At 28.0% G+C, this 14,821-nt stretch overlaps 1 protein-coding gene across 4 annotated transcripts in view; it reads left to right on the top strand.

Moving 5' to 3' along the window:
* The first annotated feature begins 979 nt into the window (after positions 1-979).
* The window catches only part of spz4 (Spaetzle domain-containing protein 4), a 28,325-nt gene continuing 14,483 nt past the window's right edge, over positions 980-14,821 (top strand). For 2 of the 4 annotated variants that reach the window (XM_069112903.1, XM_069112902.1), the window contains exon 1: positions 1,184-1,375. Coding sequence is in view for 2 of the 4 variants with exons in the window: in XM_069112898.1 (XP_068968999.1) it covers positions 5,856-5,936; positions 7,753-8,023; positions 8,696-8,940; positions 10,337-10,640; positions 12,190-12,417; positions 13,571-13,765 (1,324 nt within the window). In the remaining 2 variants the exon portion in view is untranslated. The other 2 variants (XM_069112898.1, XM_069112897.1) reach the window with 2 other exon arrangements.

The raw sequence follows: 14,821 nt of genomic DNA on the forward strand, positions 1-14,821 counted from the left end.
CGACATTTTCCTATTTTTGTGTTACTTATTTTTCCACCTGAATGTTGCTATTTTTATATGATTTAAGAGTCAGGAAAATTTGCTTTCTTGTTTCAATTTGGGAATATATGCTGACTCCACCTCTGCTTTGACCGATGTATATTATGGATTATAAATATTTCGAACTCATAATTTTCTCCCACCCTTTCCCCTTACACCTATCTCTACATTCACATTCTAGATTCTGCTACATTCTCAAACCCGCATGCATACCCCATTCTCTCCTCACGTTCCGTCTCTCTAATTCCCACTTTGATCGTTCCATATTTCCCTTATCAGTATTGTTCCTAATTTCTCGTGAATACAGTATCTTAAGTTAATAGTAAAGAAATTATATATTTCAAAATTAAAATAGACTGCATAAATAAGCTTAATTACTTTTTAAGAGAGATTGTACAGAGAATTACATAAATTGGATAACTGTAATCTCGACTTCAACTTTATAACAGTTGCAAATATACAATGGTGTAATAAATAATATAATATAATCGTATTACAGATTATCATATTATGGATAATATATTTCTATGCTCTACACCCTATCTCAACTAACGTAATAATTTTATTGCGTAATAATATGATTAACGATAATCACTGTTTTGGAACTTATATTTTCTTCTAAGTCTTAAGCATTTACAATATACGTGACAATGGAAAAAATTACTTGCTAATTATTCCGAATATCATTTCGCGTTTATACTTTGATTGTTCGTGCGGTAAAACACGTAGAACCGCACTTAATGCCAGCTTCAAGACGAGCGGTTTGTGACAAATCGGCAGCGTTGGAAGAACGGAGATATAAAGTTCTTCTGTCTCACAAAAGAAAGACACATACATATGTATTTCTCTGTTCTTCCAGCTCGCCATTGTTGCGGCAATTTGCCGCAAGCCTCCCGTCTGAAGCTGGCATAATGATGCACGTAAATGAAGCCACAAGTCAAAGACCAGGCTCGGCTTAGAGTCGAGTCACGAAGCCGGTTTTTATCGGTTGACTTCCCTTCATCGAGCCAGTCACAAATAGTCCGCAGCTCTGTTCGGAGTATATGTTACTTATTTTTGTGCCTCACTCGAGCCAGGACGCGACGCAGCAGCCACCGGTGAAAAGTTTCCAAGAATGCGTTCGACCAGGAAATACGGTAATTTCCAATGAATGAATACAATAGGAAATTGTATTCGTTGTAGTTTCAGTTATCTTAGTTGGTAGTTACGTTCATGAAACGCGTTTTTAACAGTGATAATAATCTAAGTGCGAATTACGATGTAATCGCTTGATGTATCGTCATAATTCAAGCAATGCAACGAGAAATGAGAAACTACGTTTTATTTCAAAGAAATTGTAAGTCTATTCTCCTTTCCATTTTCTCTGATTTCCGTTTTCTGTCATAAATTTTGTTATGTTTCTCTATAAATGGTGAGTCACAACCCAGTTTTTTCATAAATTCATGTATGCTCAAATGTTCGTGCATATACAAAATTTGTTTCTCTTTCTTTTCATTTTTGTACTGTATTGTTACTGCATCACTTGTACTGTACCGTTAAGAACACTTCTATGCGTTCACAGCAAAGTAAGTAATGATAATTTCGATTATTCCTGTTTTCCGAAAATCGAAAATTATTTTGTATATTCCTAGCTAAAATCAGTTTATTTAATTTCAGACATCTTTTTGTGTATTGTTGTTGTGTTTGTATATTATTTTATTATTGTATTGTATATATATACACAAAGTAAAATAAGGATTACGAATTTACTAATTTATTTTACATTTGTTTCAAAACTACACTGAGTCAAACATTTTACCTTATTAACAAATTAATAAATCACAAAAACTGTAATAATTTTATATACGAAATATATATTATTGCTATACATTGTTACACTTTTGATTATAAATAATTAATTTATCTTGGTTTATCTTCTTAGCTAAATAATCTTTACTTTTTAAATTTCATTTATCATTGTTTATTTATTTTATTATAATTATTATTAGTCATTATTTAAAAGAATAATGTCACGAATTATCAAGAGAATCGGACACATCTAAATGTAAGAAAGATATTAATATCAATAATAAAATATAAAACAAAAATATCAATAATAAAATATAAAACAAAAATATCAATAATAAAATATAAAACAAAAATATCAATAATCAGCGAGTCAGGAGATCCTATATGACTTTTTACAACTGACATGTCCATAACTTCCTTTCTATATGACCAGAATCTTTTATCTATTAATAATAAAATTTCATACATCGTAATATCATCGAATTTCTATAAACAAAATATGTTTAAATAATTTAAAAATTAGTATACATCTCGTTATTTCATCTTACCAATAATTTCCATAAAAATGATATACACTCGAATTTCATTTTCTTTGAAATAATTTAATTATCAATTACTTCTCAGTAATCCGTATATGAATTATACTTTTTATTGTTACTTATTCTGAAATAATTCATAATATTTGTTAAGAATTAATTATTTTTAATATCTGTTATATCATAGATTACTAACGTAAACAAAATTTTAAAAATATTTTAAACGTTCCCTTAAAATGATTAAATCTTGAACTCAATTCCTAGTAATAATGCAATTACATATTACATATCGTACGTTTTGAATTAAAAGGCCGTTCCTAAATCAACATTTATTAAATATGTTGCTAAAGAATAAAACGCATAATCCAATTCAATCCAATTGAACGCTTGAAGCTAAGGAAAAGTATTATCAAGTGGCCATTTTCACTTGGGTCAAATGCTTACCTAGTTGGACAAACTAGTAGTAACGGGGCCATCAAACCATTATTAAACAATAGGCTAAAGTAGGATACATGATGAAGAATTTTATTCTTTGTAATTGAAGCACTTGTCATTAATATCATCTTATCGCGTTTAAAAGCTTGCGTTTCAGATTTTTTCACTCCACGCATAAGTACCTATCAACTAATATATGTATAACTGTCTAATATCTATCTTATCTAATATCTATTTTAGAGATTCTGAATTTATTTAAGAAACAAAAGATATTTATTGGATCATAATGTTCTATTTTAAAATTAATAGTAAATTAAAAATTAATTTTTTAAAATACGAAGTTAAATAAATCGTATAACCAGGTTCAAGTACTAATGTTCATCAGAATTTTTTCCAATTATATTTTGTGATTATACTATTATAGACTCATAAATTTTATTTGTATAAAATAATACACTACTGCTAATGCGAAATATGCTTATATCAATGCAAATACTTTAAGAGTGTATTAATAATCTTTTTAGTACAATATAACTTTCTAGTATGTTTTCTTACATCTTTTTACTCGTCTTTACATTCTTTTTTTTGATATTACAAAGTCATACAACAATTAAGATAATAGTAAAGATTTCTTACTGCACTTATCAATTACCAAGTACTATTCTATCGTATCATCATTATCAGTATTAAAATATACATATATACTCTCAATCCCCTTGATAATTTTCTTGAGAGGCAATATTTTTTGGTATCTAATATAAGTTGTGTAAAAAGTGTTGAACTATTTCATATCTCATAAAGATCAGTGAAATACGTATTAAAAATATCATCATATACGAATAATCATATTAACTCGTATATAGAAATGTGTTTAATAAACTAATCACTTTCTACTTTGATTGTTGAATTATAAATAATGTTAAGAAGAACCATACATCTGAAGTGTTCTAAAATATAAATATAACTTCTCACAAACTTTTCCGTTATTCTGTTATCTACTATAATTTGTAGACCTTACGTTTTACAATGTCATACGAAGTATTCTATCTGTAATCAAGAAAACAATATTTTATGAATATCAAACAAAACGTTGGAGCCGAACTTTAAGACAAGTAAAAGATAAAGTATATAATATACTGTTCCTCAAACAGATACATCGTTTAATATTGTTCTTAAAAAAAAAAAAAGAAGAATAATTTGATTTTCTCGTTTTACGCTTTACAATTATACATTTTATTCGAAATTAACAATTATTTAGACAGATAAAATTTTATCAAAATGAATTTTAGTAAGCATGAAATGCAACAAAAATATTTGTTTGTTATTATAAATAATTTTTGGTTATCCAATCCTATAACGTATTTAAGTAAATATAAATTACATAAAACAAAAGAAATAAATTTAAAACATTAATTTAAATATAGTGCTTAAATTAGTGCTCGGTATATAAAGTACGCATTATAAGAAAATAACATAGATTGGACATTATAATTATTTATAGTCAGTGTTTTATTATTTTCTTGATTACAAAAAAAATACAATATTAAAACAGACATATTTCCCTCAATAATATTTAATATTTAATATTATATCGTATAGGGGAACACACACTAATCTGAGTCTCATCACAGATCACAGATTATGTATGATATGTAAAGTATTTAAGATACTTATTGTTATTATATTTGATCTCTACTTTGATTAGATTTTAAATAAAATCCGATTAATCCGGTTAGGTGTCTATACATTTTTCATTTAATAAATTTTAAAAGATCGAAACGGAATCGATCCAGAAATGGACATTACTCTTGCTGCGCGTGAATTAATGTGTATCATTTTGTACGAATATACATACTTTATTCATCGTTTGAAATAATATAAATTTTGTCCTTGTATGCTGTGTTTTTCTTTTTTAGAGTCATAAATACGAAAACTAAGTTACATGAGAGATAAAGTAAATTATTTTAAATTATGTGAAAGATTAAGATACGTACAATCACGGTAAAAAGTATTCGTACAACAATGAAATTCAACAAAAGATATCGTTCGTTAAGGAAATTTTAATAAATGAAGGATATTTACATATCCTTATGAATCTGCAGAATAATTTTCATGAAAGAAAAGACGGGATATCTATATCCTATATGAAAATATTAACAAATATGTAAAAAAATGGCAAAAATATATGCGGAATAAGTATTCCTACAGTTACGGTTTAATGTGAAAAACTAATAAGACTCATTTATTGCTCATATATTTCTACCATTTTTTAAATATTTGTTAATATTTTGACAAAGAATATAGATATCCCATCTTTTCTTTCATGAAAATTATTCTGCAGATTCGTAAGGATATGTAGATATCCTTTATTTATTAAAATTTTCTTAATGATATTCTACAATATTTTTTTTTTTTAAATAAATTACTGTACGAATACTTTTTACGCTAATTGTATGTGGATTTTATAAGTGCATATATTTAATTGTATTTATGTCTGCTTTCATCAAATAAATTCCTTAATAGAGAAACCCATCTTTTGCTCTAACGAAATAACAGAAAGGTTTCTCCAATAAGTAAAGTAAAATAATAATAGGATTAATTAAATTTGTAACTGCCTTGTTATTGAAACTTAATTTCACAATTATATCTAGAAACAATTTATATATTTTACTGATTTCAACAATTAAGATATTGATTAAAGAGATGCAGATCGACTCTTCTAAAAACATTTTTAATTAGAAACAATGAACACGTAATTACGAATACAAAACCGAGCATCACTGACTGTTCAAACAACAGTACGGTTCGATTTCTCTGTGGTTATGGAAGTTATGGAACTGTAAACAGTTGGTATATATACACATGTCTCTGGGTAGACGTCTAATACTTATCCAAGCTAGCGCGTATCTTATCATTTACCCAATCCGTCTTGTATTTGGCGACACGTTAAGTTTGCAGTCTGCGATCGACTCCAAGGCACGAAAGAAACAAAGGATCGACGCCGTACGCTTGTCATTCCTATAGGAATCGTAACGTGAAAGTGGAAGCAGTATCTCGATGATGATCGATAAAATGTCACGTGGTGAAACTGATAGAGGTTGGGCGTGGATAATCGTCGTCGGCGTGACAATCATTAATGTGAGTTTCCCCAGTGAGTTTTCTGTTTTCCAGTCTCTTATACAAGCTATAGGCATAGAGACATCACGTGCTCTGAATTGACTTACAAGATACATACATATGTACTTACTATGAGATATATTCCATACGCATGTGCTTTTGTTTAATTTTCAAAATATAAAACTTAAATGAAACAATATTATGGTTCATCCTATGTAATAATATTGATTTTGAAATTATACACTACCAACGTATCTACATTTACGGCTACATTTCATTCTATGCAAAATGATGATCATTATAAAAAGGATGTCAGATTCATTACAGCATCAATTCGAAGTGTAATGACATTAGTAATTTTACCTGGAAACCGTTGGAAATTAAAAAAATATCACCATTTTGTCAAAAATCAATTATTTTTGAATGTATGTTACAAAGCTCGATATTTTGAACAACTTTTTTTATACATATAACCGGTGCAATAAATAATAAAATGTATATATGCAAAAATATTTCACCGCTTGGCTCTAGTTTTCAAACTAGATTGAGTTAGTAAGTTAATATAGTAGTGGTTAACCCGGTGTTGCAGCGCGCCATGAAGCGATCAGCCAGCGTTGTTTATATAAATGCCAATAAGGGAATTCACTGCGCTCGGCCGCCCCGTCATGTCGTTAAATAACCGATTTGTATTATAATACTAACTCAATCCAGAACTGAATTTGAAGACTTAGGCCGGGCAGCAGAATATTTTTCCGCATAAACCGAAAACTAAGACCTTGTATGGAAAACAAACTTGACCGACTTGAAAGATTATACTAAAAGCAATTGTTTTGTCACTTCCTTTCTCTTGTGTGTTTATTTATATATTAGATGTCAATAGCGAGGATTAGTATGGAAGTATTGTACATATTGTATTGTATCGAAATATCTATATGATATAAAGTAGAAATACAGCATAAAATACATTATATAAATATTCCGTGAAGTAGATTCATAAATTATTTATGATTATTTCCCCTCAAAAATTGTAATACATAAAATATTGATACATCTATGAAAAATTCATGATTTACGGTGATATTTCTTAAATAAATGAAATAGCTTTTATAATTAAATAAAATTTAATTCAATTAAAATAATATTTAATAAATTGTAAACAATATAGTTATATGTAGAAAAATTTATGTTTGGTTTGAACTATGTTCAACTATATTCTTCATAAACACTCCAAATAACATATTCTGTTACAATATGTCAAATATGTCAATAATGTCAATAATGTCAATATAAGCTCAGCCAAAACATAACATTACTAAAATAAATTTATGACATATGAGGTGGATAAACTATTCAAGAACATTAAACAAGAAGAAGTATATACTGTTTTTACACTTGAAGCCTCAAATTATTCAATTATTTAATTAGTCAATTTATTGTTTGTACTGTACAACTCAGCTTATTCTCCTTTTCTTTTTACTGTATCACACTAAATCATGTTATTAATGCGAGAGAATATAAATGTATTTATCAATATTTAATTTGATATTAAATAAATTATATGCACACATTACATTGTTAAATAATATCTAAGTATCAAGCTTCAACATTTATTAAACTGAGATATTGGTAGAACCGAATCTAGTCCGTATTTATCAAACACGTGCAACAATTGTTATAAAAACCTGCTAAATTAACAGATTTTTGCATTTAATGTAAAGATTATACTGTTATATTATAAAATAATTTTAAATGGCTTGAAACTATTTTATTTTACTACATATGTATGTGGGAGCACGGATACATTTCTAACTACTCGGTAAAAATGAATATGTTATAGCTGGCGATACTTCCAATACAGCAAAGCTTCGGTCTAATCTTTAGGGAACGTTTTTTTTCACTCAATATAAGCGCAACACAGACATCGTTAATTGTCCATTTGAATGGTACCATTACAAGCAGTCTAGGTCTGATAAGCGGTCTAATGATGAAGAAATTCACGTTTCGAAAAGTTGCCTTTCTTGGTGGTCTTACCGTTGCCATTGGAATCTGTGCGACTGCGTTCGCAGTCTCTCTCCCCGCCATTATTATCACTTATTGTATTATCGTCGGTGAGTAATCTCTACCGGATGTTTGCTTCTTTTTTAATCCTCATAAAACAGCACATTATTCTCGTGGTGTACTTGACTTTATATCTATGACGTTGTATGTGAGAAATGAAAATGCAAGTAGATTAAAATAACATATTTCTCTCGTATTATATGTTTGCAAAGAATAGAAACTATGTACATAATTAATATCAAAATTCTGTGAAAATCAATATGATGGTGAATTTGCTAGATAATAAGTAGTCAGAGATAGTAGTAATAGATAAGAAATATCTTACAATAAATACATCTTGAAGAGTATTTAAGTTGAAACACTGTTGCAATGGACTCTAACATAATCATCTCTCTAACATAACTAAATTAGGTCTTTGAAACAAAAACTCATTAGTCTTTCCATTAACTTGTGAGAGAAATTAATGATGACTGATAGAAAAACACTTTGGGATAGTTTCTTAAAGAAGATACATTTGTAGTAAAATTTGAGATTAGTTTAACCGGAAGATATATACGAATATATCTATCTTTTTAGTTTGAGTTTAGTTAAAATACAATGTTGCTTATACGCAATATCGAATGTGAAAAGATTAACATTTTTGTAGATGTTAAACGTTATTTTATTAAGCTGGAAGGTTCTGCCGAGAAACATAAACATTGATATTAAATCGTAATTTATAGGTATCGGTCATGGTATCATGTTTCCAGCCACGAATCTCGCGATGAACACTTATTTTCGGAAAAAACGAAATGTGGCTATGGGATTGTCAGTAACTTTAACTGGTCTTGGGCCTATTTTGATGCCACTTCTAATAGCAAAATTATTGGAAAATTATGCTACCACTGGGACTCTTTTGATTATCGCAGGTATAGCGATGCATTCATTGATCGGGGCAGCGCTATTGAAACCATTTAAGGAAAGAAAAGTGAGTTTAATAAGCGTATAGAAGGATAATGTGTATGTGTTAAGAGGACATTGAACGATGTATTTAGTACTTGAAACTAGATTGTAATTTCTTAGCAATTATAGTAATTCGCCTTTCACAATTAATTGAAATTTATATCGACTATTCACTTCCTTTAAACCTATTTTTTAGTTTACTTATTTGACAAAAGGTAGCTTAATATATAGTTAAATTAGATTATTCAAAAACATTAATAAAACGCTTGATATGAACTTTGTATATAAATTTAGGAATGACTTCTGGCATGCAAATATATCTACTTTATTATATCTGCTTATCTACTTTATTATATTAGTATTGTGTATGCACTATCATTATTTAGTTGATACGAAATTTCATTTGATTTTATTGGGACTTTATATTATTATATATGTACACTGAATATTTTTTTCTAAAAGGACTGCAGAAATGACAGTAAATATAGGTACAAAACAAATAGGAAATAAAATTAAATAAATGATACATCATTGAATTATCATTTTGTTAACATATACATATACGTTTCTATATACGTATATTTTTGCATAAATCTTTTCTACTTCTTTATACAATTACATTATCAAACAGCAATACTGCGTTCATAGCAATTTTAATACAATAAATTAAAAGCCTAATCTCCGCAGTCAGACGAATAAACATGAATTATTTGTAAAGTTACAAATAGTATTCATAACTTTATGTACTAATTTCGTACGTCCAACAGTTGTGTAAATAATAATCATGTACACATGTTTTTACGAACTAATAAGTTAAGTAATACATAACAATAATATATTGATAGACAAGTAAAAAGATACTGACTATAGGTATGTATGTATATTCTATAAAAAATATTTTACGAAAATACTGGAGAATAGGTACAGAATAGTATTTTAATCTAGCTGTGTAAGATGTTATCTCTATGTATAATTGAAATCTAAAATTCTTATTTCTAACAAAATCTATTTAATAGTAGGCATATAGGCAAAGAAAAAGGGTTGGTTTTTGTTTAAGTATATATCTTTCTGCAAACATTTTTATATGCATAATATATTTAAAATGAAACTTTATAATTTTGATCGAGTTTACGAGAATATTTTATTATTCATGATTATCAAATAAAATTCATTGATTATGATTGCTAGTAATTATTAAATTATGAATGTTTATGTAAGTTCTATTTTTATATACATAATTATAAAAATGTAATTTATATGAATATTTATTGCACACAATAAATATATATTATAATCAGTACTTTACTACTTTTCGTATAATAATTTAATATAGCCATAATACATCCTTTATTGTTCACTGTCTTCTTATTACATAGAGATAACAATGATTAACGTTCACGGTCAAGTTTAATTTGTAATAGATTACAAGTATAACAAAGGACAATGACATCACGGCATCTTCCGCAGAGAGCAATGAAAACAGTATAATGAGAGAAGTCAAAAGATTAAAAATTGAAAACGTAACTGATGTCAAAAACGACGGTGCTAATTCTGAATTATTGGAAGAACGATTGGAACAAAATACGAGCAATTTTGAGCAGAATTTATCAGAAAATGTGAATAGCGAAAATAGCAAACGAGAAAAGAAGTCGATTTTGGGAAAAATAACACAGCATATGGATCTTGACCTTTTAAAGGATAGTCGTTATGTCGCCGTCATCCTAGGTAATACTGCATAAAAAATTATTTGATAAATGTGGCATTTTATCATTTATTAATTATTTTACAAGCTCATTCAATGCAATATGCAATAAGATAACATAAGAATTAAAAAAATAATTATTTCTTCCTCTTAAAGATTTCTTGTAGGTTTCCATATTTCGTGAAGCTATCTTTCTAATACGAAACATATAAAATATTATATTTTCAGCTCTCAATGAATAATATATTTTAATAATTTTTTAATGTATAATAACATTTAAGATATGAAATTTTCATCTTTTACTACATTGTGAAAGAGTTATATATCATTAAAGTTAATTTTTTCTTAAAGTTTTGATATTTTCTACAAATTTATATTATTCTCGATTATATGGAATTCGGGCAAAATATTAGAGGATGAATTTATATAAAAATTGATCCGAAAATATAGAGTAGTATCTTTTCGCACAAAGCTTTATTTTTTAATAAATCAATGTTGAAGATTGATCAAGTACGCGTATGCTTAGGTACGTACTTATATATCATCTCACAGATCAGGATTAAGGGAAGGGATATTTGGGGGACTATAGCTCCAGCTATCGGCATTCAAGAATCCTTATTTTCCAAACCGTTAATAAAAGCTGTCCAATCACGAAAAAAATTTTTAAATCAGTAACTAGTTTTAAATATAATTTATTACAAAATAAATTTTATTTCATATTTTTTTAATTTAGTTCATTTTTATCTCCATCATTTTACATTTATTTTTCTATGAATGGGATCTTCGTTGTAACTGAGTCGATAATCTCAGACTACAAAAAGGTTTAATTCGGCCCTGATCTCACTTATATCTACGTTTAACAAACATTATCGCAATTCTCCTGACTCATTGCAATACATAGTAAGAGATAAAAGACCGAACAAAAATTTTTGTTCAAGAATTTTTTATTCTTATTCCACAGTCCTTTCTATTTTCTTACTTTTCTTTCTATAAATATTTGTCCAGTTCTTGTAGTAGGAAGATGACAATTCATTATCGATTGTTTTACGCAGTCACAACGATAGAATGACAAAGACGCGGAGTGTGAATTGGGAACGATAACAAGTTATAAGACTGTTGATGTTTATAAATGTAAACGTAACTAGCACAAGTCTATAGCATATTCAAATGTAAGCATATTCGATAAATCTTTAACATTAATCTAATCAGAAATAAGGCTGTCGTTCCGTAATTTATATTTTTAATTACACCGGTTCGGAAACATCCTGTACACGCGTATTATACAAATCTTCAAAATCGATTTTCTTGAAAAATAAAAGCAACAGAATTTTATCTTAATCTGCTCATTTATCTTCGCTAATTTATCTTCTCTGCACGTAAGAACATAATCTAGTCGATTGGCCACGCTATGCGGGACTCTTTGTATATAAATAATATAAAATATACATGCATAATAAATATTTATAAAAGCAAATTTTATAAAAACATTAATATAATTTAATGAAACGTCAGGTCCTATAATTATAATAATTTGCTTATTTCTCTACCATTATCGCATTTTATTTACGACAGGTATGGGAGTGTCTTTAGTTGCTGAAACAAACTTCAACACGATGATTCCTTTCGTCCTAACCGAACTTTCTGGTCTTGAAAGGGATTCGATCGCAACCGTGATGTCTATCCAAGCTGTGTCAGATATTACCGGACGTCTTTGCATTCCACTCCTTGCGCACAAAGCTGGTTGGACATCCAGGAACCTTTACGTGTTGTCTTTAATAGGATCCACCATTGGAAGGACCAGTACGTACAGCAACGTAAAATATTCGAAAATGAGAAATCGACCCCTTCATGGCAACGAATATACGATCTGCTGGGTGGGTTGATTTCAGCTTTTTGGTAATCTGCATAGAACCAATAGAAGTTACGAATATTGGTTCTACTGAAGCATTTATGAACGAATTATTTTATTTTTCTGATGATAAGATTTTAATAATATTTTATTGATGTTTTTACTGATGTTATATATGATGTTATATATATATATATATAATATTTTATATATGTTTCTTCTTGTACTATATATAAAAATTTTATTTCATAAATCTCTATGACATTAGAACTTACATCTTGTTGGTCAGTTCATACGGAGGGTGTCTCAACTTTTTTTGCAAAACAGTGTCAGCTTATTCTATGAGTAAAAATATAATAAGTAACAAATATCGTATAAACATAGATTCATAAGTGCTTTAGTAAAACGTTATAATGAAAATACCAAATGACAATGAATCGATCTTTCATTTAGATATAATGGTTAAATGGGCATTATCCACAATAGATATCATTTTATGAAATTCATTTTCTTATTTCGTCCTATGCCAATAAATAAATCACTTATTCTTATCGGTTTAATATGTCCATTTTGTTAAGCTCTTATATAAAAGTCTGCTAATTTCAGTAAGTAACTTTCCTTTTTGTTTTAGTGCTGTTATATTGTTTTATCTTTTTTTTTTATCTTCCTTTTACTTTTTTCTATTTAATCTAGTTTCAGACGATCTACATACGTAGGTATGCTCATACAATACGTTTTTTCTTACTTTATATATAAAACATATTTACCATGTTTGACCGTAAAAAACTGCGTCAGCATATATATAACAAAAAAGATAAAGCAGAATAAAATATTTATGACTGCCAACATACGAATAAAATTCAATATTTGCAAAGAATAGATATTAATTTACAAAAAATATTAATATTAATTTAAGGCAAATTTATAAGTTAAAATAGATAAATAATAGTCGTATAAATGTACAAAATATTTACATATACCAATCTGTATATGTAAACACATAAATAAGTAAGACAAATAAATAAATAGTACATTAATAAAATTTGATTAATTAGCAGATAACATTTTATAAAAGAAATTCAGAACTAATATCGTTAATTTCAGTATTATCAACGTGGGGCAGTACGTACATAGTGGTAATCGGCGTTGCATTAATTATTGGAATCGCTAAAGGAACGAAAGCTGTCTTCCAAACGCTAATAATTCCTGACTATGTATCTCTTGACAGACTTCCAGCTGCATATGGGATGCAAATGGTTTGCAATGGTATACTATCTATTGCCATAGGCCCATTAATAGGTAAAGAACTGTGTTCAATTTCCTTATTTTATATTTATTTTTTAATACTTCTTTATTGTTCACAATCGCATCAACTATTACAATAAGCTGTTAGCGACTTTGTCCATTCCTACCTTTATTAATTAATTTGCTTTTCACAGATTCATTTTTTTGTCTGATTAAAAATTATAATTGCTACTATTCCCTGGTAATTTTTTATGCATATCGCTGCTCTTTAGAAACTTGTTTTGTTATTTTGTTACTATTTCAACTATTACTTTTCGTTATCATCAGAGATCTTTCTTTTGTGCAATAATATTATCTGTACGCGACTACCATATAAATAAACAAATTGTAGCTTCATTCATAATGAAAGTAAACGAAACTTACGAAATTAATTTTAATTTTAGACAGAAAATAAACGGAATAAAACTGGCAAATAAGTTTACACCGAGTCTTGTCTCACCTGATTTCATTCTTCTTGTGCTTTTCTTTCGCATTTTCTCATTTTGACCCACATTTTATGCCTCACCTCGATTCGCTTAGCGCGTTTTCAGTGTGTAAATCTCAATGTACTAAATACTTTTGCTTTGCTGTGTGTATAAAAATATAAAAAGGATTATTAAATTTTTACATCTTAAATATGTAGAGTATTTTCCTTATTGGTTATTCTTCGTACGATGGAAAGTTCAGAAATGCTTCACACATGAATAAAAATATAAATAAATATATCAAAGAGTAACATATGAATACTTATACAACTCGGCTACACAAAATGCTTGACTTCCAATTTCAATCAACTATTATCCCGTACGTACATTTTCCATACGATATAAATATGTAGTTTGACAAATGTTTTCGTAAATACAAAAGGCAACCCATATTTTTCAACTAAACGATATTATGTGCACCTTTTTTCTCATTTTCGCGTATTGCATGTAACCAATAGTGATTGAAAATATTTAGATTTCCATAGTTCCATGCTCCTGTATATGAAACGCAAACTATATATATATTTATAATTATCGAATCATTATCAAAAATAAAATGCACAATCTTTGCAATATATTATACGAT

Source organism: Bombus flavifrons, chromosome 5, assembly GCF_040668555.2.
Source record: "Bombus flavifrons isolate JBK064 chromosome 5, iyBomFlav1_principal, whole genome shotgun sequence".
NCBI lineage: Eukaryota > Metazoa > Arthropoda > Insecta > Hymenoptera > Apidae > Bombus > Bombus flavifrons.